The sequence below is a fragment of the Drosophila pseudoobscura genome, chromosome 4, assembly GCF_009870125.1.
Source record: "Drosophila pseudoobscura strain MV-25-SWS-2005 chromosome 4, UCI_Dpse_MV25, whole genome shotgun sequence".
Taxonomy (NCBI): Eukaryota; Metazoa; Arthropoda; class Insecta; order Diptera; family Drosophilidae; genus Drosophila; species Drosophila pseudoobscura.
In genome coordinates this window covers 30541572-30564454 of record NC_046681.1, presented here as the reverse complement: position 1 = coordinate 30564454, position 22883 = coordinate 30541572, and the positions used below count along the sequence as shown (strand labels likewise).

The 22883-nt window shown below is 39.1% G+C and overlaps 3 protein-coding genes across 5 annotated transcripts; 1 reads left to right on the top strand and 2 right to left on the bottom strand.

The window, feature by feature from the left end:
- Nucleotides 1–680: 680 nt before the first annotated feature.
- Nucleotides 681–3290, top strand: Nhe1 (Na[+]/H[+] hydrogen exchanger 1). Its single transcript, XM_001357055.4, has 5 exons — nt 681–1501; nt 1569–1972; nt 2062–2126; nt 2194–2525; nt 2582–3290. The coding sequence occupies exons 1-5, from the start codon at nt 828–830 to the stop codon at nt 3060–3062; spliced, it is 1956 nt and encodes a 651-aa protein (XP_001357091.2). The 5' UTR covers nt 681–827; the 3' UTR covers nt 3063–3290.
- A 106-nt stretch (nt 3291–3396) lies between these two features.
- Creld (Cysteine rich with EGF like domains) lies at nt 3397–5231 on the bottom strand. 2 transcript variants are annotated; one of them, XM_015180133.2, is made up of 3 exons: nt 4701–5231; nt 4211–4639; nt 3397–3715 (listed from the first exon to the last, which is right to left on the bottom strand). In XM_015180133.2, exons 1-3 carry the CDS (start codon nt 5146–5148, stop codon nt 3660–3662), a joined length of 933 nt encoding a protein of 310 aa, XP_015035619.1. In that variant the 5' UTR covers nt 5149–5231; the 3' UTR covers nt 3397–3659. The 2 variants fall into 2 exon arrangements, with proteins under 2 accessions (XP_015035619.1, XP_001357092.2); XM_001357056.4 differs by having other exon boundaries at nt 3397–4112; nt 4701–5229.
- A 1992-nt stretch (nt 5232–7223) lies between these two features.
- Nucleotides 7224–15233, bottom strand: Zir (dedicator of cytokinesis). Of its 2 annotated transcripts, XM_015180134.2 has the most exons (13): nt 15078–15233; nt 14911–14995; nt 14669–14838; nt 12122–14610; nt 11478–12064; nt 10229–11422; nt 9434–10165; nt 9235–9366; nt 8468–8648; nt 8228–8406; nt 7789–8159; nt 7683–7721; nt 7224–7611 (listed from the first exon to the last, which is right to left on the bottom strand). In XM_015180134.2, the coding sequence occupies exons 1-13, from the start codon at nt 15116–15118 to the stop codon at nt 7590–7592; spliced, it is 6222 nt and encodes a 2073-aa protein (XP_015035620.1). In that variant the 5' UTR covers nt 15119–15233; the 3' UTR covers nt 7224–7589. The 2 variants fall into 2 exon arrangements, with proteins under 2 accessions (XP_015035620.1, XP_001357093.1); XM_001357057.4 differs by having other exon boundaries at nt 7224–7721.
- Between the last annotated feature and the right edge of the window lie 7650 nt (nt 15234–22883).

The following is a 22883-nucleotide window of genomic DNA, read 5'->3' as shown; positions in this document are numbered from 1 at the left end:
CTATGAGTATAATTTGGATGCACTTATGGCTTTCAGCTCTACCCGATATGATTCGTCGGTCAATGACAGACCACCCGACACTAATCAATGAAATATATACAATTTAGGATTTTCAAGCCATCTGTAATTGATTTCTTTGCAACATGGTCACCTCATGATAACGACAAACGAGGTCTTCCAAGATCAAGGCGCCGGTTATCAGCTTTCTGCATAATATAGTAAAGATTCTAAAAACCGACTCAAAATAGCCGAAAAAAACAAGCTGCATTATCTTTCAAATGATTTTGACCCCCCTAGGTCTGATCGCGTGGGGCTCAAAAACAACATTCACATGTGTATGTTTGTATATTCCAGTATATAGTTAAAATATGCGAATGGGAACTCTATTGTTAAGCCTGAAAGAAACAGAAAATCGGACCTAGTTACACGGTAGTCGCACCGCAACGTCTTCTAACATTGAAATTGTCAATTTCGAGCTAGATCTCTGCACAAAAGTTATCAGTGCCGGCCCCTGCGACCCCCATCGCCAACGTGACTTGACAGAAGTCGAAATGACGCCTTGCGAACTGATGATTAATAATCTTGTTTGTGTATAGTTCGTTTTGAATCAATTAAACTCTATTACAGGCACAATTTCCGTTCAAATATTTTGCGGTGCCTGCCCGTATCTGGTAGTTACTGCGATAATATGGCAACGCTGCGATAAATTATATCTGATAAACAGCTGTTACTGACGTGTTTTCGGTGTAATGAAAGGAAAACAAATTGTTGAAATTGTTTAATATTAGTTAAATGCGTGCGATCCGCATATCACTGCATCGCTTAAAATGAATCTTAGCCGCTGGTCACTGTTTTGGAATGCAGCTGTAATTTGTCTCGTACTGCAAACAGTAGCGGTGGACATCAACGGGCAGGAATCACCAAATACAATACTTAAAAATTCTAGTACAGCAGAAAATAGTAACGCCAGTCATGTAAATTCCTCACCCAGCAATCCATTGGTGAACGTCCCAGTCTCGACTGTTTCTCCCATCAATGGGAGCACCACAAGGAAGGGAAACACCTCTACTCTAGTCACGGAACCTCCGCTCATTGATTCTCATGCTGTTGAGCAAGAACACAACTCCTCGCTGTCTTTATTCTTTGTCATTTGTGTAATTATGCTAGGTATTCTACTGATCCACTCAATGCTTCAGACTGGCTTCCAATATCTGCCGGAGAGCATTGTAGTGGTGTTCCTTGGCGCCTTTATTGGACTTTCGTTGAACGTTATGTCTGGCCAAAATGGCAGCTGGAAGCGCGAAGAGGTGTTTTCTCCAATGGGTTTCTTCCTTGTCCTCTTGCCGCCCATTATTTTTGAGTCCGGCTACAATTTGCACAAAGGAAACTTTTTTCAAAACATTGGCTCGATTCTAGTCTTCGCAATTTTTGGCACAACCATATCTGCTTTAGTCATCGGAGCCGGAATATATTTGCTTGGTCTTGCAGAGGTGGCATTCCGGTAAGTAAATTTCCTTCTTTTCTCTTCGGTTGCTCAACTGTTGCTAACTTCATTCACTCTCTCGCAGGCTTAGCTTTTCAGAGTCTTTTGCCTTTGGATCGCTCATCTCAGCAGTTGACCCTGTCGCCACTGTGGCTATTTTTCATGCACTGGATGTTGATCCAATACTTAACATGTTGGTGTTTGGCGAGAGCATTCTAAACGACGCAATATCGATTGTTCTAACCGCTTCCATCACACAATCTGTCAACGCAAATGCAGAGGCTAGCACGGGAGAGGCAATCTTTAGTGCCCTAAAGACGTTCTGTGCCATGTTCTTTGCTTCGGCCGGCATCGGAGTCATCTTCGCATTGATATCGGCACTCTTACTTAAGCACATTGACTTGCGGAAGCATCCGTCCCTTGAGTTTGCCATGATGCTTATGTTCACCTACGCTCCCTACGTTTTAGCCGAGGGAATTCACTTAAGTGGTAAATAATTTATGTAAAGACAATTAGAGTGATCGCTAAGAGCTACTGAGAGTTATTGTATATAACTTATTAATTTTACTTCCTCACAGGAATTATGGCCATACTGTTTTGTGGAATCGTGATGTCTCACTACACACATTTCAACTTGTCTACGGTAAGTTACTAATATTTATTTGTTTTCCTTGCAACACATTCTAAACACCATCTTACTCCAATTACAGGTAACTCAAATCACCATGCAGCAAACAATGAGGACCTTGGCTTTTATAGCAGAAACTTGTGTGTTCGCCTATCTGGGACTAGCGATCTTTTCATTCAAGCACCAAGTTGAGCTGTCTTTTGTTATATGGGCGATCGTATTGTGTCTTATTGGACGAGCCTGCAACATTTTTCCTCTCGCATTTTTGGTTAACAAATTCCGCGAGCACAAAATCAACAACAAGATGCAGTTTATTATGTGGTTTTCTGGCTTACGTGGAGCTATTTCCTATGCGTTATCTTTGCACTTAAATCTTGACAGCCAAGAGAAACGCCACGTTATTATTACAACCACGTAAGCGTAGACAGTTTGTAACAAAATGACAGGGTTCTTTAATTTTCGATCCGCAGGTTGATAATCGTGCTTTTCACAACCTTGGTTTTGGGTGGTTCTACCATGCCGCTGCTAAAGTATCTTAAGCCTGGAAAAAAACGAAGACCACGTGGAACTGTTCGCAACTCATCGGAGGAGGCAGTGGGAGCGCGTCGCAGCAGCAACAGCCGCAAACGCTCAAAGTCTATTTCCCTCTCGAAGACACGGGAGTGGGGTCAGGCGATTGATTCAGAGCACTTGTCCGAACTTACCGAAGAGGAGGATGTCTCCTTTACCCAGGCTCGCAATCGCTTTGGGCGCCTCGATCGCAAGTACTTCATTCCGTTTTTCACCCGTCGATTCAACAGCCAGGAGCTGCATGAGTGCAAGTCTCAGATGGCGGACTTGACCAATAAATGGTACCAGGCGATTCGTGTGAGTCCCTTAGATTCGGATGAGTCGGATGAGGAGATTGGATTAGCGGCTAGCACCAGTCAGAGCCATCTCACACGGTCGTAGAATTAGATGATAGATGGAACTCTGTGGCTGTGTTAATACTTTGTGGCCAGTGTGAAGGATCATATGTATTTATTTTTGTTGTTGATATAGATCAAATGTAGCCCGTTTTCTTTTTTATGAACGCGAAAATGTGGTGGTGGCGTACGTTAACTTGTTTAATATTTGTTTTCTTTATGTTGTTTTTGGTGGATATAAATCCTAATAGATTGTTTTTTGGGGTTGTCTTTATTTATCAGCTTCAAGCAGTATTCCATTGCAATCCAACATTTCTCTCTGGGGGACATTTCAAAACAGCCATTTTGAGGTCCACTAAGTCAAAACTAATTATTGAAACTTCAAAGTATATTATAGTTGTATTTGTGATTTTGTAAATGTTTGAAAACCAAATAATTAAAGATGTAAATGTGATACGAATAACAAGGAATGAACTTGAGCTTGGTGACAAGTGTTTGAAGTTTTGAGTGGAAAAACCAGAAAACATTTCTCAATTCTCTTTGGCAAAAGTCATATTAATTCATTGCTAATTGATACTATTATGACCTATTAAAACTAAAATTGTCTACAAAATGTGTGCATGTCTGTGCGTTACAGTGCCATCTACAGTTCTTTGTGCGCTGGCTCCTCATTGAGCGCAGTTTCCGAGTCGCTGCTGACTGCAATCAAAACAATATAGAAAATCGTTAAGGATATTTAAGCATATTCTGTTTAATCAGGAATACTGCTGATCTTTGAAATGACTTGGGCGCGAATTATTCACAGAATAAACACTATGTCCCACTTGGACACTATGATGGCTAAGTTCTGCTTATAATGACTTCATAATGAGTTCCTCCAACTGCTTTGTGTCGATTTCGGGCTTATGGCCTGCTTGTGGCGAATTAAGCCAGTACTCAGAAGCAGCAATATATACGGCAACAGCCGCACCAACAACGCAGCCCCAGCCAATATGTGTGGAGCTTTGAAAGATAACACAAGTGGCCACGCACATGCCGAAGTAAGTGAGTAACCGCGTGAAGTTCACATACGAGTCGCGTTCCTCTGCGGATTGGTCTTTGGAGAGCAGGTGCGCGAGAAATGTGGGGTAAAATTATTTTTTAGATGGTTTTTTTTCCAAAAATTACGAGCTGCGTCCCAATCCATTTACTTACCTTGACATTTGCCATCTTTGAGTACAAAGCCATCCGCACACTGCTTGCACATGTCTGGACCATCGCCATCACAACCATTACATGACCGATCACACTCGAGACAAGAAAATGATCCTTCGTTGTTCACACAGAACTGCTGCGGACGGCAAGCGGTTGGACGCTGCTGATCCAGGCATTCATTGATATCGACGCATCCAGTTTCCGAATCCATGTGCCACCCATCCTTGCACTTGCGGCAGCTCTTTGGACCAGCCCCAGTGCAACCGCCATCGCCACACGCAGCATGGCACTGTGTGCACAAGAGCTTCTTTTCATCGCGGAATGATTCATAGTACTGAAGGGCACACTCTTTGCAATTAGATCCCGCGTAGCCAGCGTCACATAAACACTTTCCGTTTCCCTTTCGCGTTCCGGCTCCTTTGCACTTGCCTGCATTGTAAATACAGTATGATAATCGGAACAATTATAAATATAATGTTTTCGTTCATACCGTTCCCGCTGCACTCGCTACAAGGCAAACAGTTTGGCCCATAGGTGTTCGGCGGGCAGCACACGCTCAACTGTTCAATACACAGCCAGGACTGAAGGTCCGGACTCTCGGCTTGCTTATGGGTGAACCAGTCTTCAATTGCCGCTTCGTGTTCGTTGGCGAGGTTGTGGCAATGGTCTTTGTTGACCACTTCTGCCTCTGAGCACAGTCTCTCTTGGATCTCCACGAGGCGGACTTCACTGTTTTTATAGGAACGTAGTTTTTCCTCCTCCCAAGCCGTATCTCCACCACCATGCCCCCGCTTGGTGCGTTCCAGGCCAACTTTGAAAGATGTTGCCAGCAAACTACAGGCCTTACAAGGCGGAGGTGTAGCCTTATCGCCTGATGTGGATGCCACCGCCAAAGCCAGAAATGCCATTATGGTTGAATAATGATTAATAAACAACATGTTTTTGTGCTTCTTTCGTTATAACCCCGGGCCATCAGAAATATACCGAAGCTACGTCACATATTTCAAAATATACCGTATGATGAAAAACCGAATTTAGCCCACTTAAGCCCCCTCTATTTAAATAGTTCAACTACTTTAGGTAAATGGCGGAAAATAAAATAAATTCTTCTGGTAAATTCAATTCATCTTTCCTTTGAATTTAAAAAAAAAAAACACGATATCTTTCACCTGAACTGCGTTAAGATTATAAAATTATTATTATTTTCGGTGGAATATTAAAATACCCTCTTGGCCTACAATGGGTTATCGTTCTCCGGCAAGGATTGGAAACCATATTCCTCGATTTTGATATTCCGTCGAATATTATTAGCTAAATAGAATATATAGCCAAGCCCACATAATTTTATCCAATTAATGGTCCTATTTTCTAGTTGACTGGCTTACTTTAAACATATGCTCTTATTGGATTTTGCTAAACAAAGGTTTTAGCAAAAATGGTCAAACAAAAAAAGGTTTTAGCGAATGACATTCATGCCCACTTCATTTTAGGCCATTTATGGATAAATTTTCTACAAGATTGGCTAGTTTTTTTTAGTCCTTTCTTTTATTGCATTTTTTCTAAAACAAGGTTTTAACAAAAAAGTTCAACAAAAAAGCAGTCGCAGTTGCTGGTACTTTAAAACTTGATGCGTGAATACGTAGATATGTATTTGTATACTCTATTTCGTTAGTTTAATATGAAGATCGATTTTCCGAACTGTTTTTAAAACGTAATTAATAAAAAAATTTTCTCAAATTAATATGTTTTAGATATATTCATGCATATGATTATCATCTTGTATAATAAATATATCTCGATCCTGGTACCTAATCTTGGTATCTTTAAGAAGACAATAAGCTGCAGAATATCGTTGAAATATCTTTAAAACAGAGATTAAATTGTTTTTGTCTTCTTTGGAGCCTGGGATGGCAAACATTTTTGGCCGAGAGCAAAAATCGCGTCGACCCGTTTTAACCGGTTCGTAGTTTGGCGGTATATTTAAAAAAGCTAAGTTTATATGGATATACTATATGTGGTGTATATCAAATACATATTAAAAATAACTAATTAATACCAATTGGGCTCAGTTAAAGTGACCAACATGGCAAGTACCTGCTGAATGGCATGATGGCAGGAAACGGCCGCGACAAAATGTCCGGTTCGGTTATTGATACTATCGACTGATGAAAATACCATATATACCGTAATACCGTAAGTATATATATGTTTAATTCATTAAGACTGATATAGCCCAGTAATACCAGCAATATACTGTAAGGTTAGTGGTAATACCTATTAAATCCTATTATTTTTCGTTTTTTGCACTGCCCACTGCCCATAAAGTCATGTCATGGAACTAATTATTTGAAAGTCAAATTTTTTAAAGTTCAAAATTTGTATTAATTGAGTATACAGTAAAGTATGAAAACCTATGACCGTTCGCGAAATTGACTCGGCTTCTGATATTTTTTTCTTAAAGAATAGTAACTTTTGAGCTATATGGTATTTTATATCGACATCAATCAGCATATTCATTATAGTACGGCTACTAACAGATGCAGTACTATCAGTCATTGTTCTTTCTTGTTCTTTCAATATCCTCAAAATGCACTTTGCGACCCATTCTGAAACGGGATCCGCAAGAACAGCTATTTTACATATTATTTTGTCTTTAGTTCTGGAGAGTTTTATAAAAAGATAAGAACAAAAATTAAGTGCATTTATATTTTTTTCCAGGCTTCAAAAATAAAAAAATTTATTGTTACATAAAGATTTTTGAATCTTACAACTGTTTATATATATATGCTCCCGCACGGAAGCAGATTATGCAGCCGTTCTGTCGCGTCATCTCGCTAAGTAGCCCAACAAAGACATATTGAAGAAATCCCAAAAATTTAAGCTACACTGAGAGAATAAAAGACAGGGGAATAGTTAGTGTTGTAAATCTTCTAACCTATCCTGGCGAGGATGAATTTGAATTGCTAAAATATGACATATGTGTAGATACTTTATATAATTAAAACACATCAAGCATAATTATACCTAAAAGAGGTCCCCTCAAATAGGGGTTATTATATTTTACTTAAATGTTCTGTTAAAAATTATTCGTGAAAATGTGTATATTGTACGTTTGTACAAAAATAAATATTTGGGCTTATTATTAAATGACGTGAAAAATTGTAATTTAGCCTTTCGTGTCTGTCTATTCAAAATGTATATTGTTGAGGATCATGGGATACAATTAAAAAGTTACAGTGTAAACTTTGCATGGTCATTATAGTTTTTGGCAGTTTTTACATAATTTCAAGCAAATGAACTAGTTTATAAATAGTTGGTAAATAGTATATTTTACGTATATTTGCTTCCTAGACAAATTGAATAAATTATTATTACAAACTTACTTAAAATAGTCCGAAACGCTAGACATGAAAATGCAGAATAAGAGGAGATTTTATCAGAATACTTGACGCCATTGAATAGCAACAATTACCATTTCAATGGAGTGCTTTTGTTGTAGTATGCGTTTGCCCTAAGAGGAAATAAAATATATGCTGAAGAATTCATTTAAAAATAATAGGAACACAAAAAAAACTTACTTAACAACGCCAAGATTTTGAATTGCGGTAAGAGTTATTAAAGGTGTTAAGCGTTCTATAAAACGATCGTTGTTACGTTCCAATTCACGTTGGTAATCCTTTTGATCTGAAAGTATTAGGTTACGATTCTTTTTCAAAGCATCAGCACATCGCTTTGAAAACTCGCGAAAACACAGCCGTAATTTGTTTTGCTGTTTCGTTGGTACGGTTGTGCCATCTGATAAATTTAAGAGAAAAACGCTAGCCATTTCCATAGGTCCTTGGTTAACGGTCGTTCCAATACATCCTTGCAAGACCATTTGCAATATTTTAGGATCAGCAGGCTCCTGATTTGTAGCAGCCGCCAATTCAACTGTTTTCTTTTGAATATCCTAATCAAAAAACAGATACGAAGTTGAGATTAATAACTGCTCAGATCGCATACCATCAGTTTACTTACCTCAATTGCTACTTCAATTGGATCCAAGACTATTTGCTGCCGACTAATTACCATTATTCTTGTTTTTACATATGGAAAGTGATTGGCTGTTGTTAAAATTGTCTTTCTCTTGCATTGTTCATGCAACTCTCCATGGGCCTTACCACTTTTTGTAAATGGTGTGGCATATATAAAACGTTCTAAATTTGATCAATAGGTGTTAATATAATATAAATGCTATAAATACAAATAAACACGTACTAATGTTAAAGTTCCTCTCAAAGTAGGTTTCGCGATGACGCATTTCATATGTTTCAAAATAAGGTTCTACGTATGTGATTTGAATATATGCCTTTTCGGCATCTAATGAGTTCACATCAACTGTATTCGAGTCCTTTATGATATGTACAGAATCTGGGCCAAATCGTTCCGTATAAAAGTTCTAAAAATGATAAGAGCATATATTTAACTGTGTTCAAACACTTTAAAAAGTGTTAATTTTTTTGTATGGCTGCAAAAAAGATCCCATTACATATCCCATGCTAAAGGTGACCTGCTTAAATAGCAGGCGTCGTTAAACTTGAGGTTGGAAAATTTCCGAAAAGCCTATATTTTCACTGTGCAAGTCTTAACCTCAATTTGCTCGAAGTGACTTCAAATTAAATCAGAAATGTTAAACACCACTTCAGCAACGAAGGAAATCAGAAAGGTATATATTTATATATATATATATATATATATATATATATATGTCTGAAAGGTAATACAAAAATATTCTTCACTTAAGTTTCTTCGCATATGATTCTACATACTAAGTGCACACAGGGTAATGTAATCGTCATATTGCAGTACATTTAAATTGAAGAGATTGGGACCAACAATATATATAGTCTTTGAAAAAGCATGCACTGTATCCGATAGAATCATAATATAGAATTGTTGCCAGTTTAAGAGAAATTAATAGAAAAAATTCCCCCTTCGAGAAATCCCGTGTACACCCTTGTTTCAAATAATTGAATATTGTATACCTGTAGTCGGCTGAATATCTCTGGTAACTTTGTCAATGTCGGCTCCTTGTAAATAAATTCTTGTTGATCTAAATCTCCAAATTTGCTTCCATAGAAACCCACACGAAAATATGTACCAAACACTCGCTTGCCCTGTTTAAATATAGAAAATTGGTTTTAAAAATCATTTCTTGCATTGGTGTATCAACGTGCTGCTTACCTGTAGCTGGGAGATTCGATTAAATGCTTCCTGCAATTTTCCGTGAACTTTACCTAGCTTAAGAAAGTCTCTGTTGGCTTCGCAGATGGGTATTAAAATCTTATATACTTCGTTCATTGCTTCATACATTCCAGCGACTTGAAATGAGTTGGAAGCCTCTTCAAGCAGCGCCTTTAGGCCAGTCTCAGTAAAATGGTTTCCCAGGCAAATACCATCCTCGCCAGGGCTAAGCACATCATCTGATACGGCCGACTCCATGAGCGTATTTGGGGAAATGCGTTGAAAGCTGACTGCTCCAACAGGTAAATGGGTCTGAGACTCCAACATGCTGAGATATTCTGAGACTAAGGCAGCTGCGTGAACGTAGCACATGGCTGCCTCTGTATGATTAGCACGTTCACGGTGCTTTTTGGCCATGTTTTCTAACCAGGTCAACCGCAGGTCTGGATTGTTTTGGTATCCTTTGGCTATACGATTCATGAGATCCAGCAACATTTCTGGGTCTTCCTGATATTCCTTCATTTTCACTGTATCCGATAGAATCATATGCAGATTGAAAAGCAAATCTTGCACCTGCTCAGGAAATGATGTATCCTGTAGATCGGAGTCTGACTCGGCATAAACTAAGACCGTTTTCAGGGCTCGACGAAGTGATTGCTCGCTAAATACAGTGCTGGTACCAACTAATGAACTTAACGACATTGTTACTTGCATCTTGACGCGAGCAAAGTTCTAAAATGACAAAATTCGAATCATATACAAGTTGTAAAAAGTATTTAAAATAATAAAACCTACATTTCCAATTTCAAAGTTTTGTCTCATTAGTAAATATAACGAGGCTGCAGCCTGTGAGCGTATTCCTGGTAAAAGCGATCCACAATGCTTTAGTAATATCAAACACAAATCCGCACAGATGTCCGTTTCCTCGTCAAACAATAGGTTGGGGAATTTAAAAATTAGCGCACGCTGAGAGGCAAACAAATTTTGCAGCGCCAGCGTTGACTGATTACGGGAGAGTGCGTGAAGCAGCACTTTAAGCAGAGTACCAAGTAAGTTATGGTGAATGTTGGCAGCTACGTGCACTAATATTTCTAGAGTGTCGAGTAGAACAAGCGTAATTTCAGTTGCCAATGACCCTTCGATAAAGTGGCTCAGCTCCAGATCGTGCTCATTTTTGCCAACACTATCGGTGTAGGGCGAACGGTAGGGCATCTGATCCTTTCGCCACCGGAATTTCTCGGTCGAATTGCGATCTTTTCGACGATTAATTAGATCATAGCGGGCGGAGTTCGTACCTCTTATACATTCTTCCAATTTTTCCTTTACGTCAGTAGATGCGTTCTTTCTGAAACTTTGTGTATTGGTCCGCTTTAGGGTGGGAATGTATTTTTGTCCCGTATACTCAAAAGTTTTTAGGCAGACATTTACCACTTGTAGCATTTGGTGCACCCTATGAGGAGTTAAACCTAGCAACCAGCGGTATAATATGTTACGCTCCAAATTCTTAAGTACCCAAAGAAAGCATACTAACAAGTGGCGCGTGTTTTCAGAGCTTAATGGGGACTTGTTTTTTACTTGTTCACTCATGTAGTAGGGGCGACTTCCAGATATTGCGTACGCCACTTCTGGACTTATAGTCGCTGCTGCAATAGTTTGCTGCGGTCCTTGATAATCTTCAAGCTGCCCGATCTGATGTAAGCGGTCATGATCAATGCCATGCTGATGCAATTGGGGAATGCTGTCCATCACTATGAATAGAAGCGGTATGTATAAAGACGCCACACGGGCGCGTGCTTCCGTTTCGCTATACCGTGTATCTAAATCATGTGAAGTCATCAGGTTACGAATGCAGCGTATCGCTTTTCCGTGCAATTGGGGATTGGGTACCTTCATTACTGAAGCCAAATCGCTTAAAACCAGTCCGACAAGAAAGTGTTGTTGAAGGAACTCCTGACTAAGATCGGCTTGCACTGCACGCTCAAGCGAACCCTAAAAAACGAAAATGATTGAGAACTGCAGTGTACTTGTTCTAATGTGCACTTACACATGATGTTTGACTGTTGCTCGACGTCGTACTTGGGGTTGGGCTGCAGGGTGCTGAAATCATTGTATATGAAGTCCCGAATGGCAAATTCAGTGCTACAAAGTGCTCATGGCTGCATACAATTCTCAGAAAATCTATCTTATAATTCATTAAGTCTGGAATAGACGCGTTCTTCGAAATTAGCACTTTAGTATACGTTTTTATCAGTCCAAAAACAAATCCGCGGTCCATGATGCTTAATACATCAAATATGAAAAAGCTTAGACTAGCATTCAAGGATTGTGCCAACTTGGGTTCATTACTATGATATCCCACAACTTTTGTGGTAACTAAATGAACTAGTGTTGACAGATCGTCATTATATTGATGTGGAAATCGATTTTTACGTGGCGCGTTTAAAGTGTTTGAATTGTGCAAATGCTCTATCATAGACTTGACAATAAGCTCGAATAAAAACCATGAATTCGCCATGGCTAGCTCTGCTGCTTTCCCACTGGCAACGACCCAGTGAAGGGCCAGTTCTTCGTGCAGCAGCCGTTCTTGAACATCACGACCAACAATAGAGTGTAGCATATTAATAGCAGGATCTGCGAAGGAAAGTGAATGCGTTAAATCGTAAAGTATTTCACAAAAGTTGTACTAACCCTTGCGATCCAAACTCCGACCACTGGTTGAAACATTGTCATACAAACTGTATGAATTGCTTAATTGCAAGTCTTCGGTGTTGCTTCGTCTGCAGGTAAACCGCTGCTTGCTGAGGAGTGGGTGTGGTATTTTACATTGAAATTGCACATAAGTTGAAAACAAACTTTGCCGTCCATATTGATCAACTATTAAATCGTCGCTTAATATTGACAAAAGTGAAGATACTAAGCAAAGAACTTCGAAGACTGTAGATCCCAGGGACATAGTCTGTCCACCAATTTTGTGGGTCGTAACTAACAATTCAATAAGCTTGTCCAACACTAGGGGTAAGTGTCTTACTAATGGCTCACGGTTTGCATGCTCGATATCCAACAAACACTTTTTCAACTCAGCCTCCATATTCCCCTCGCCGATATGTGAAGGTATATTACGGGTGTCCACATATTCACACAACAAGAAAAAACGATCGAGGAACGAATCCAAAGTATGTATTGCAGTCACTGCCTCTACGTTAATGGCGAACACGGCTCGATGATTGTCAAGCCACTTAATTCCTGGCAGGTGTACATTTGGAGGTATAAAAGAATAATTTTCTGGCGGAGTCTCCACCATAACAGGAAGATTAAATTCACCAACTTTCAGTTTGCCATCCTCTAATAGGGGCAGCCAAGTGTATCCGATGGGGGTTTCTACAGAAGGCTGCAAATCCTGTGGTTTTTTTTGGCAGGACACGTGGTATATGGTGAATAGTAGATGGTGATGCTGTTTTATGGACGCAGGTAAGGCTATCTTAATCTCATCATAGAATGACGGACATTTATTATGATAATTTACAGCCGTAAATGCTTCAGAAGAAAATTTGGGGCAAGATGATTTGCCAAAAATAGCATTAACTGCATCTTTCGAGGTCTCTCCAGCCATTAGTTGAACACGAACGGCAATGTTACGTGCTGAGCCGGCGCGTGAAGAGAAATTGAGCTCCTTTGGCGACACGAAAAGTAAGTTCCGATAGCTATAGTGTGGATTGTATATAGCTGATTGCGGGAATTCTAGAATTTCTTTGATTGGTCGAATATTTTCACCACTTTGTGGGTTAATTTTAGCCAACTCTGGTGTTAGCGAGTTTTTGACTTCCTCAACACATGGAGATATTTCCAGTTTAATCGAGCCTGGAATGCATTTGTATTTTTTCATAACTGAGCTCGGCCGCTTTAGCTCCGGTAATATTTTATATAAATCTTCATCCTTCATTTTATCTGCCTCTTGCTTAAAGAAGCTGGGAACCGATATCGTAATAGGCCGAAAGTTCTCAACAACATTCGCGAAATCATCTGGTGACCATGAACGCCGTTTCTCCTTTCGCTCTAGAGAACCACGCCGAGTAAGCGTTCCACTCATATCATTTGCTTTGCGTCTTAGTTGATCAAAGCTACTCGTGGAAGACTTGCGATCTAAGCTGTTGGAGCTTGGAGCCGTACCTAAGCCGCCACAAACGTTACCGCTGCCAGCCGAATCACGCTCTCCTCCACCAACATCCTTGTGCTCAAAGCTGTCACCATTGAAGACGTTTGTTAAATAAATGCCAGTCCAAGCAAATGGCATTCGATATTTTCCCAAGCGCTCACAATAGTCTGCAGCATTTGATTTTACCTTTTCACGGTACTTGTCTTTGTCTTCCTTTAAGTAAGGTTCAACGGAATTGTTAATATCCCCCTGTAGCACTTTCTCCAGACGAATAACCAAAAACAAATCATTGCTCGGGTAAGAAACTTCAAATATTGCCGAGTGACTTTGGGTGCTTATGTCGGCGCATTGGACGTGGCTGGACAACATTCGTTTGAGACCGTCTGAGTTCATGTCAAAGTAAAAGTTCTCTGATAGTTTTTGACGTTCCTTGGCATCATATAAAGCCATAGAAGCAAATATTGGTTCTACCTCGAGTTCGAGTCGAAGCTGCAGACACTTCACCTGAATGCGATGACCCATATGTTCCATAGGAATCTCAGCAAGCAGTCTGCGTTCGATACGCTCCTCCTCTGCTTCAGATTCCGGGTACAGGGAAAAAAGAGCAACCTGTCGATCTTGCTGGCGTCGCACTTCATTGGTTTGATCAATTTGTTCGGGCGGTACATTATTAAGCAAGTTTGGTATTAGAGGATCATTAACAGAACGGCGCAAATCAAAACTTGCCCACGAACCGCGAGGTGTCAAAGTGTCCGTGCATGAGCTAACTGAAGCCAGGCTAGCTATCGATTGCCTGGAGCTGGGTGTGCAACTTTCGCTTTTGTACGTGAATGTTTCATCAAAAGATGCAAAGTCTTTGTCTATCTCGAACTCTTGTTGGTATGCGGAGGGACTAATTGTGCCCCGATCAATGTGTTCACGTATGTAACACGAGCTTGAGTAGTGCCTTTGAGCATATTCTACCACCTTCCATGGACGGGTATAGCAGTTCACACACTCCTGCACGTGCTGCGGCAAATCAGTTCTGTAAAAAGATTTTTAAGTACTACAAACTACAGTTACAAATTACACGGACTACGTACATTTCTTCATTTGGTGTAATGTGATCAATCGTTCGGATTTTGCGTGGAATGGTTTTAACAGTTACATCGCCCTGGGGGAAGTCCAAGATAAGCTTCAATGGATCGCGGTTGACGATGTTCATATGTTGTACGAGGAACTCCTCATAGTCAAGCGGATCTGTGGGAGATAGCTTTTTGCGAAAAATGCAACATTATCAGAAAGTAAATAAGCATCGCCGTATAGACTATGAAACAAAACTTACTGCGGATGAACACAGAGAGGTGTCTGCTGACTTTGATTGGATGTGGTAATTACAAACATTTTTTCGAACATCTGCAGCAGGCTGTCTGGTGTATGAAAAAATTGGGGTAGATGCAATTATTGGGCGTTTCTTTGTTTGTTGGCTTAACCTTGCGAATGCTCACTTACTTTGATACTTTTTGCACAAACGAGCGCTGTGCGTTTGACATTTTGTTGTTATCAAAAGAAAGCCACTAACTGTATTTAAGTTAATTTAATTGTTATTTTAGTTAGTTATTTTAATTGCAATCAGTGTGACCGCGGACTTATCGTTAACATATACGGTCTGACTCTCAGAAATATACCTAAACTACGTCACATATTTCAAAATATACCGTAAATATACTGACGAATTATTTGTTGCATTTGTTCAAGTTGCATTACATTCTTCGTTTTGGATATTCCGTGGAATATATCTAGCTAGGTAAGATCATAAATTTATCCGATTATTACATAAATTTCCTACATGACTGGTTAACTTTAAGTTCTCATCATTATTGGATTGTTTATAAAATAAGGTTTAAACAAAACCGGTCAAAAACAATTTCCACTAAATTAATTTAATTACATGGTAACTGCACGATAACTACACATTAGCTACATATTAACTACATTTTCATGTAATTACTAAAGGCGACATCTGAAGGGCAAATGTGTACGTTTCAAAAATTGTTGTCCTTTTTCTTTTCATATATGTAAGCCCGAAACGCCCGTTGTCCATTTTTTGACATGCCTTTTTGTCCTACATTCCGGACAAGAGATTTTGAGATTTTGATGGAAAACGATCAGGAATTCGATTCTGATCACGAATTAATATTCGATGTGGCCTGGGACTTGGCTCTAAGTGGCATTTCTACACGGTTTCTACATTGGTGCATTGGACAAGAGGGTGAGTCCATAACGTGTCTTAAAATATACTGGAAAAACACTAGGAAAAGTATACAAATTGCGAGATATGTGAGCTAGACGTGGTGGCAAGAAAACAAGAAAATCCGATAGAGTATACATACAGTATATGGTTAGTGGTTTGACCCTCCGAAAGATACCAAAATATACCGTCCAATTTTAAAAATATACCGTAATGACGAACCCAAGTTATATTATACATATTATACATATATTTTTAAGTACTCCCAATTATTGTATTTTAACTATAGCACTGTTTAAACAAAAAAGGACAACAAAAAAACAGTGGCAACGTAAGTGAGAATGGAATGTAGGGAAAATCTCAGAGGAAATCTCAAAAAAATCCCACAAAACTTAAGCGCCAAATATAAATTGTTTGAAAGTGAATGAGTGAAAAGGATTTAAATGCAATCTATTGGAATAAATGATACACATAAGTAAGATTTGTGTGCGAAAATTCAAAAAACCTGCGTATGGAAGTTTCTATACCCTTTGTTCTCTAATATATCCAATAAATAAATACTATTGCCGAAAACAGTGCGCCCGTGCGTTGCGGATAGAGGTGGAGAAACAACGATTCAGTGTTGCCATTCTAGCCTATTTAAGACTAGATCTATTTTATTGGAAAACGGATATGCTTGAATAATTATGAAAACTCTTATAGCGTTAAATCTAGCCTTTTTTAATTTCACTAAAAAATATATTTAGTCCCTTGGCAAAGTACAGATGACTCTATAAAGCTTTGGTCAGAAGAACGTACTGACTTTTAAAGTTGCTGGCGAAAACGAACTTTTTGAAGAAATAGCTTTATTTGATATTGGAATTTTAATTTTCGCGCCGGATTGTTACTATAGCAGGAAGGCACAAATCTTTTTGCAGTGGCTATGCTTCCTCCTTCTTTCTTTCACACACTCTTCGTAGTACAATGTCAGCGACGTCTAGGTAAGTATCGGGAATAAAAAGAGGCCTAGCAGCAACTCACGTTGCCCCTCGTTCTGTTTGTTAGTGTAATTAATTATCTTTGTAAAATTATAGTTTAGACCGAAACAAACGGGAACATTGTAACACAGATCATTTTGAAGATATAGTTCTGAGTCAGAATAATTATTTGCATTATTCATATTTTAAATTTAAATAATTTTTACTGTAAACAAAAAAAAACGAGGGGGAACGTTGTGAGTTGCTGCGGACACCGCAACTCTACGGTTATACCCGATACTAAGTCAGTATGGCTCTCCTCCAGCAGGCGGCGTCTAATATTAAACGACACGACAAAGAGTGCGTGCGAGAGAGACAGAAAATCAGTCTGAGCGTGACGTCGGGCGCTGCGTAGCCAATGCAAATTGATTTGTTCCTTTTGGCTACAAAAATTATCTGATCTGATCCAGATTCAGCAATCTGATAGATATGGTCATTATCTATGATTCTGCGTTTTTAGTTTTCTCAAATCTGAAATATTGTGGATGCAACAGATTTTCGTCCTTTGTGTGGGCGGAAGGGGGTGGGGCGAAATTTTGAGAGACACGTTTTATAGTGAGATCTAAGAGGAGTGCGGATTCCAAATTTGGTTACTCTAGCGTTAATAGTCTCTGAGATTTGTGAATATCCCCAGATTTGCATCTTTTGCGGGGGCGGAAGGGGGTGTGGCGAAATTTTGAAACAAACTCGTCTCGGTCTGATATATTAGGAGTGTGGATACCAAATTTGGTTGCTCTAGCTTTTATAGTCTCTGAGATCTAGGCGCTAATGTTTTACTCTAAGCAAAGCCGCCTATGCTACGTGTGTGTTAGAGAGAGACAGGGCGAGAAAAAATGAAATTGTTTTCTTGATGCTGGCTATAATAATAATACGATCCAATTCAGATTCTGCAGTCTAAAAGATATGGTCATTCTCTACGATTCTGCGTTTTTGGTTTTATCGTATCTTGAAAATTGTAGATTTTCGCCCTTTGTGGGGGCGGAAGTGGGCGGGGCAAAGTTTTGAAATATTTTTGTAGCAGTGACATATCACAGAAGTCTGGATCCAAAACATCGTTGCTCTAGCTCTTATAGTCTTTGAGCATTAGGCGCTGAAGGGGACGGACAGACGGACAGACGGACGGACGGACAGACGGACAGACGGACAGACAGACATGGCTCAATCGACTCGGCTATTGATGCTGATCAAGAATATATATACTTTATGGGGTCGGAAACGATTCCTTCTGGACGTTACACACATCCACTTTTACCACAAATCTAATATACCCCAATACTCATTTTGAGTATCGGGTATAATAAAGCAAACATAAAAAATAAATTATTTTTTTAATTTTTGGCCTAGAAAATAGGAAAAAAATTAAAAAATTAAATATTCCTGATTTTATTATCATTAAAAAAATGAATTTCCTAAATATATGTTTATTATTTTAAAAGCTATATCTTTAGTTCCGCTTGATTGACTGTTTCTTCGGAAGAACCAAGTAGGATAGGCCGATTAGCGCAACCAAGCACAATATCAAGTATATAATCTTCCAAAGCAATGGTCTAAAGAAAACGATTTGGCGCATACTCCAGCTGAGCCAAATGGAGTTCCGCACCTATTCAAGATTCTACACTGCCGAGGCTCTCTATTTAAATCTATTTGAATCTAAATCTATTTAAAATAGTGTTACATATAGCAAGGATACTCATGCGACGCCACATGGCACTTTATTTCAATTTTCATGCGCTTCCGGCCAAACGACATGTGCCGCAAGTTTTCACTTTCACCCACAAGCAACAGCTGCATTGGCTTTGGCGGGATTTTTTTTATAGATTTAGAGCACGCCACGCACATTCCGACGCGCTTGAGAATGTGCTGTTTTTACGAGCTGCAACATCCCAGCCGGTATACAGAAGTGGCATGTTTGTCATTGAGAGAGAGTGGTGCATTTGATGTGGGTGTCGCAGAATATGTAGTATGAGTTGGATTTCGCCTGGACAAAAATTCGTAAATTTTATCTGTCAACGAGACCCACGTAATAACTTCGTGGTTGATTTGATTTGCTAAGTTGATCTAATGTCATCATTCACATACGTGTGCAAACAGCTAACCATCCTTTTACTGTTATCCCAGAGCAATGGACAAGTAAGGTGACACGAAAAATAAGTAATCTGCCACATATACATATGTATGTACATTCACGGGATATAATTGGTGGTGGCGACAATCTTAATGAATTCTTAAACATTTAAAATACATAAATATGTATTACTTCAGCGTTAATCCATTTCTTTATATGTATGTACTTTTTTATATTGTTTTTAAATTATAAATACACTCAACAAAATTTCTCAGAAACAAGTTTATTGGTAATAAAATAATTGGGATGAATTTAATAGAAAACATTATATTCTTACAAGTATTAAAATGTCTTCTGACATTTAATTTTGTAAAAAAAAGTTGTTTGTTTAACCAAAATTTTCTTTTGTGTTGACGCACCTTGGCCGCGACTTGGAAAACACTTGAGATCATTTTTTGCGCTGACGACAAATTATGACAAACTGTGAGGGGAGCGATAATTTCCATACACCCAAATATATGGAAGACATGGCCAGCTGCGATGCCGGCAATTTTGTTTATGTGCATTTTAACCCAGGGTTGCGCCTTATTGCCCGTTAACGTCTAGGGGCATTTAGAGCGAAGACATAAATATGAGTTGCTTGTCTTCCGATTCGTTAAAAATTTAAATATTAAACAGTGAATGCTCAAAATATGCATTTCCAAATACAAGACTTTGATTTCTTAGTTATAATCTCGAACTAATAAAAACCTTTCCATTATTTTTAAGGACTGCTTTCGAATTATCATCTTCACTGATAGTCCATAGTATCCTGATAGTAGTCCATATTACCCTGATAGTACTAATACATGTAATAGAGAAAGGTGCTGGCAACAAAGACTGGGACGCCTCCGCTATCCGTTTTGAACTTTTGTGCCAGAAAGCAGACACTTGAACGACAGATGCCACTATGCGCCAGCATCAAAACGTTGCCAAAAAGTCGGCCGCTGGGTACAAAGTCCAATTAGTGACATTCTAACAAGATGTTGCATACAGACTCGCACCGCGATCGCCACGTATGTACATACATATGTATTTAATACTCGTATACTCAATGAATCGGTCCGAAGAAGCAAAGCTCTTCTAATTGTCTACATATTTTTAACGGCTGGCGCCAATTTTCTTCATGTGCAGCGTACTATCAACCAGAAGTTGTATATCTGAGGCTGTTCGACTGCAGTATACCCGGTAAAGTTTCTGATAAAATATTGTTTTTAAATGTTCATATATGTATGTATGTACATACTCATGTATATACATATGTAGTCGGGTTTCTTTCTTCCTGATTCTTGTTTTGTCTGCCAAGTATCAGCATTTTGTTCTTTTTATGAACGAATATTATTTTGGTTCTGGAATTCGGGAGTTTTGGCTAATCGCTGGACCTTTAGAAAATCTAGGTTTTAGTTTAGCCAGCCATTATTTTTAGATTATGTGGCTTTTGACTCCTATGGCCACGTAGGGCTATGCTTATGCGAATGTTCAAATTAAAATATACAAAATATTCGTAAAAAACCTAATGTAATGAAAAAAAAGAAACTGTAAATATGCATTCTAATTAGTACTCTTAAAAAGATTAGTATTACTTTATTGGCAGACCTATGCTTTCAGCTATTTTTGGCAGGTTAAAGTGCTAACTTGAAATGTATTTTGGTCTTGCCAAGTAAACGTTGAAGCAATGTGTTAATTAAATTATAGTAAACTATTTGTATCTGCAGATTTGTGCTATTTTTATTATACTCATATGAATAAAACCATATTAATAACTGTCTGGCACCTTTCGAGGTGTTCATTTTTGATTACTTTGCCGCGTGCCAGACGGGTCGAAGTAAGAATATTGAAGAATGGGCCAGGTACACCGAGAAATAGAATATGCAATTAAACTGGATTTTTAAAGTAAATTTGAAATTTCCATTATCTAATCTACAATATATTTTACATATTTTTTGTACGACAGATATTGCGGCAGTAGGTTTTAACCAAAAAAGACTGAATACTATTTTTGCTGATAAACTAAAATGACTACCATGGTCAGCACTAACCGACACAACGACAAAGGCTAGAAGGGTATAGAATAGAAGAATAAATTCATATGAAACACTATTTATTATGGCAAACAATTGTTCCAAACAATAGAAATCTTGCTAAGGGCTCGGTCCAGTCGCGTAGTGCAAATTTGGGTGGGTCAGCGCCGGGATTAGGAGGGTGCCTGCTGAGCGAAGCGGTAACGCCAGATCATAAACTCTCGACTGAGCCCTTTCGACTGGGCGTTCGTAAGGAACCAAAACTAATCCAATTAATAATTTAACATTTCTACTAAGTATGTAATATTGTTATAGTGTTGGCAATTTATCGTAATGCATCAGCTGCATCGCTTTCAATAAACTTTTCACTTTATTTTCGATAAAATTTGGATACCTTCAGTTCCTTGCTCCATCGTCAGGGTCATTTTACCTGCTGCTGATATTCCGTATTATTGAATGAACTTTCCAAAAGCACCTGAAAGACCCAACCGCATGTAGCAGTTATTAATTTAGGCACGACGACGCCGATCAACAGTCGATGCCCGCCAGCATATCTTCAGCCGCAGAGGCAGTTGGTCTGCACCTTTCCATGACAAGGCGTCCTCAAAGAACTTAGGCCGGCTGTGTCCCGAACACTAAAAATAATAGCGACAGACTTTCCGTGCAAACATAAGTATATATGTACATATACTCGTATCTTATATATACATGGGTATATGTGCATGTGTTTGATGGGCAAGTGCAGTCTATACATGTTTCTGTGGTACGTGGGTATACGGAAAAGTGCCTTGAATACTTAAATTTCTCTCTTAAATTAGCTATCCATAGCCATCACAAATGAAAAGTAGAGTCCTACAAGCATTCAATCTGATTTCTGCAGCAAAACACGCAACTTAGAGAAAAGTGTTTGTTTGTGAATGCAGATGAATTGTAAGTTTTAAAACTCATGATTTGAGAAATTTGCGATCTTTCGTCGCATAAACTTAGCAACAGATGTGTTCAGCACGCAAATGAAGAATTCAAACCAGTTGATGTTGTTTCGACGCCGACAAGTGGAAGTGGCGAATGCGCCAACATTGGCAAATGAGTGGCCAATAGTCCGTGTCGTGTCCATCGCTATACGCTGTGGCATGTGTCAACGTCAGCGCGCGACAACTGCAAGGCACCTGGTCGACATAGTGGATGGTGGTTATTTTACTTATTTGCATTGCATTTATGACACAGCATACATAGTCCGAGGCCACGGCAACCAGCTGTGCGCCTGGCGCCAGTCAAAAATTAACAAAATCGTCTTCTGTCTGGCTCTTTGTGTGTTGACTGCAAAAATGAAAAATCCTATATAACAAAAGGCAAATGAACAATACAAAGCCATTTTATGGCGAGGATATTCAATGCCCAGATACGAACGGTTAATAGCAGGAAGTGCAGCTAAAGGCCAGCGTGAAGACAGGTACCACAAAACCCTAATATTTCAAGATTCTGTCTCTTGCCTGAGGTATTCTGAGTTGAGGATTGTTTTGAAATTCGGCCAAACTTGCTTTGGCACCTGCCTAGCTTTTTTGCCTGTACGCAGTTTCAAAAAAGTATTGCTTTTTATCAGGGCCACACAAGTTTAGCCCTAGTTAATAGAGCTTCTTATATTGTATGTTTTGGTAGTGCTATGCGGATCTCAGCATGAGTGACACTGAGGATGCAAACCAAGTGTGGCCCAATACTTTTTCGAGCGCCATAGACCGGTGTATAAATAGAAAGATTCGAGGCAAATGCAGTACCAATACCACCACATGCCAAGACATTCTGTAAAGTAACTTATCCTCTACCTCGTTTTGGGGCTGTGGCCTGATGGCACTTCTGCCCAGAGCGATCTCGATTTTCATATTAACAATTTGCTGCTGCCGTATTGCTTCTGTGTAATTTCCTATACAC

Excerpts from the sequence above, each read along its gene's own strand:
- Zir (XM_015180134.2), bottom strand. The coding sequence starts at position 15,118 with ATGTCAAACGCACAGCGCTCGTTTGTGCAAAAAGTATCAAA. Across the intron at positions 9,367-9,433 it reads ATCGAATCTCCCAGCTACAG|GGCAAGCGAGTGTTTGGTAC; the intron begins GTAAGCAGCACG and ends ATATTTAAACAG. Across the intron at positions 8,407-8,467 it reads TGAGAGGAACTTTAACATTA|AACGTTTTATATATGCCACA; the intron begins GTACGTGTTTAT and ends GATCAAATTTAG.
- Nhe1 (XM_001357055.4), top strand. The coding sequence starts at position 828 with ATGAATCTTAGCCGCTGGTCACTGTTTTGGAATGCAGCTGTAATTTGT. Across the intron at positions 1,502-1,568 it reads CTTGCAGAGGTGGCATTCCG|GCTTAGCTTTTCAGAGTCTT; the intron begins GTAAGTAAATTT and ends ACTCTCTCGCAG. Across the intron at positions 2,526-2,581 it reads CACGTTATTATTACAACCAC|GTTGATAATCGTGCTTTTCA; the intron begins GTAAGCGTAGAC and ends TTCGATCCGCAG.
- Creld (XM_001357056.4), bottom strand. The coding sequence starts at position 5,148 with ATGTTGTTTATTAATCATTATTCAACCATAATGGCATTTCTGGCTTTG. Across the intron at positions 4,640-4,700 it reads TAGCGAGTGCAGCGGGAACG|GCAAGTGCAAAGGAGCCGGA; the intron begins GTATGAACGAAA and ends TTTACAATGCAG. Across the intron at positions 4,113-4,210 it reads CAAAGATGGCAAATGTCAAG|ACCAATCCGCAGAGGAACGC; the intron begins GTAAGTAAATGG and ends TGCTCTCCAAAG.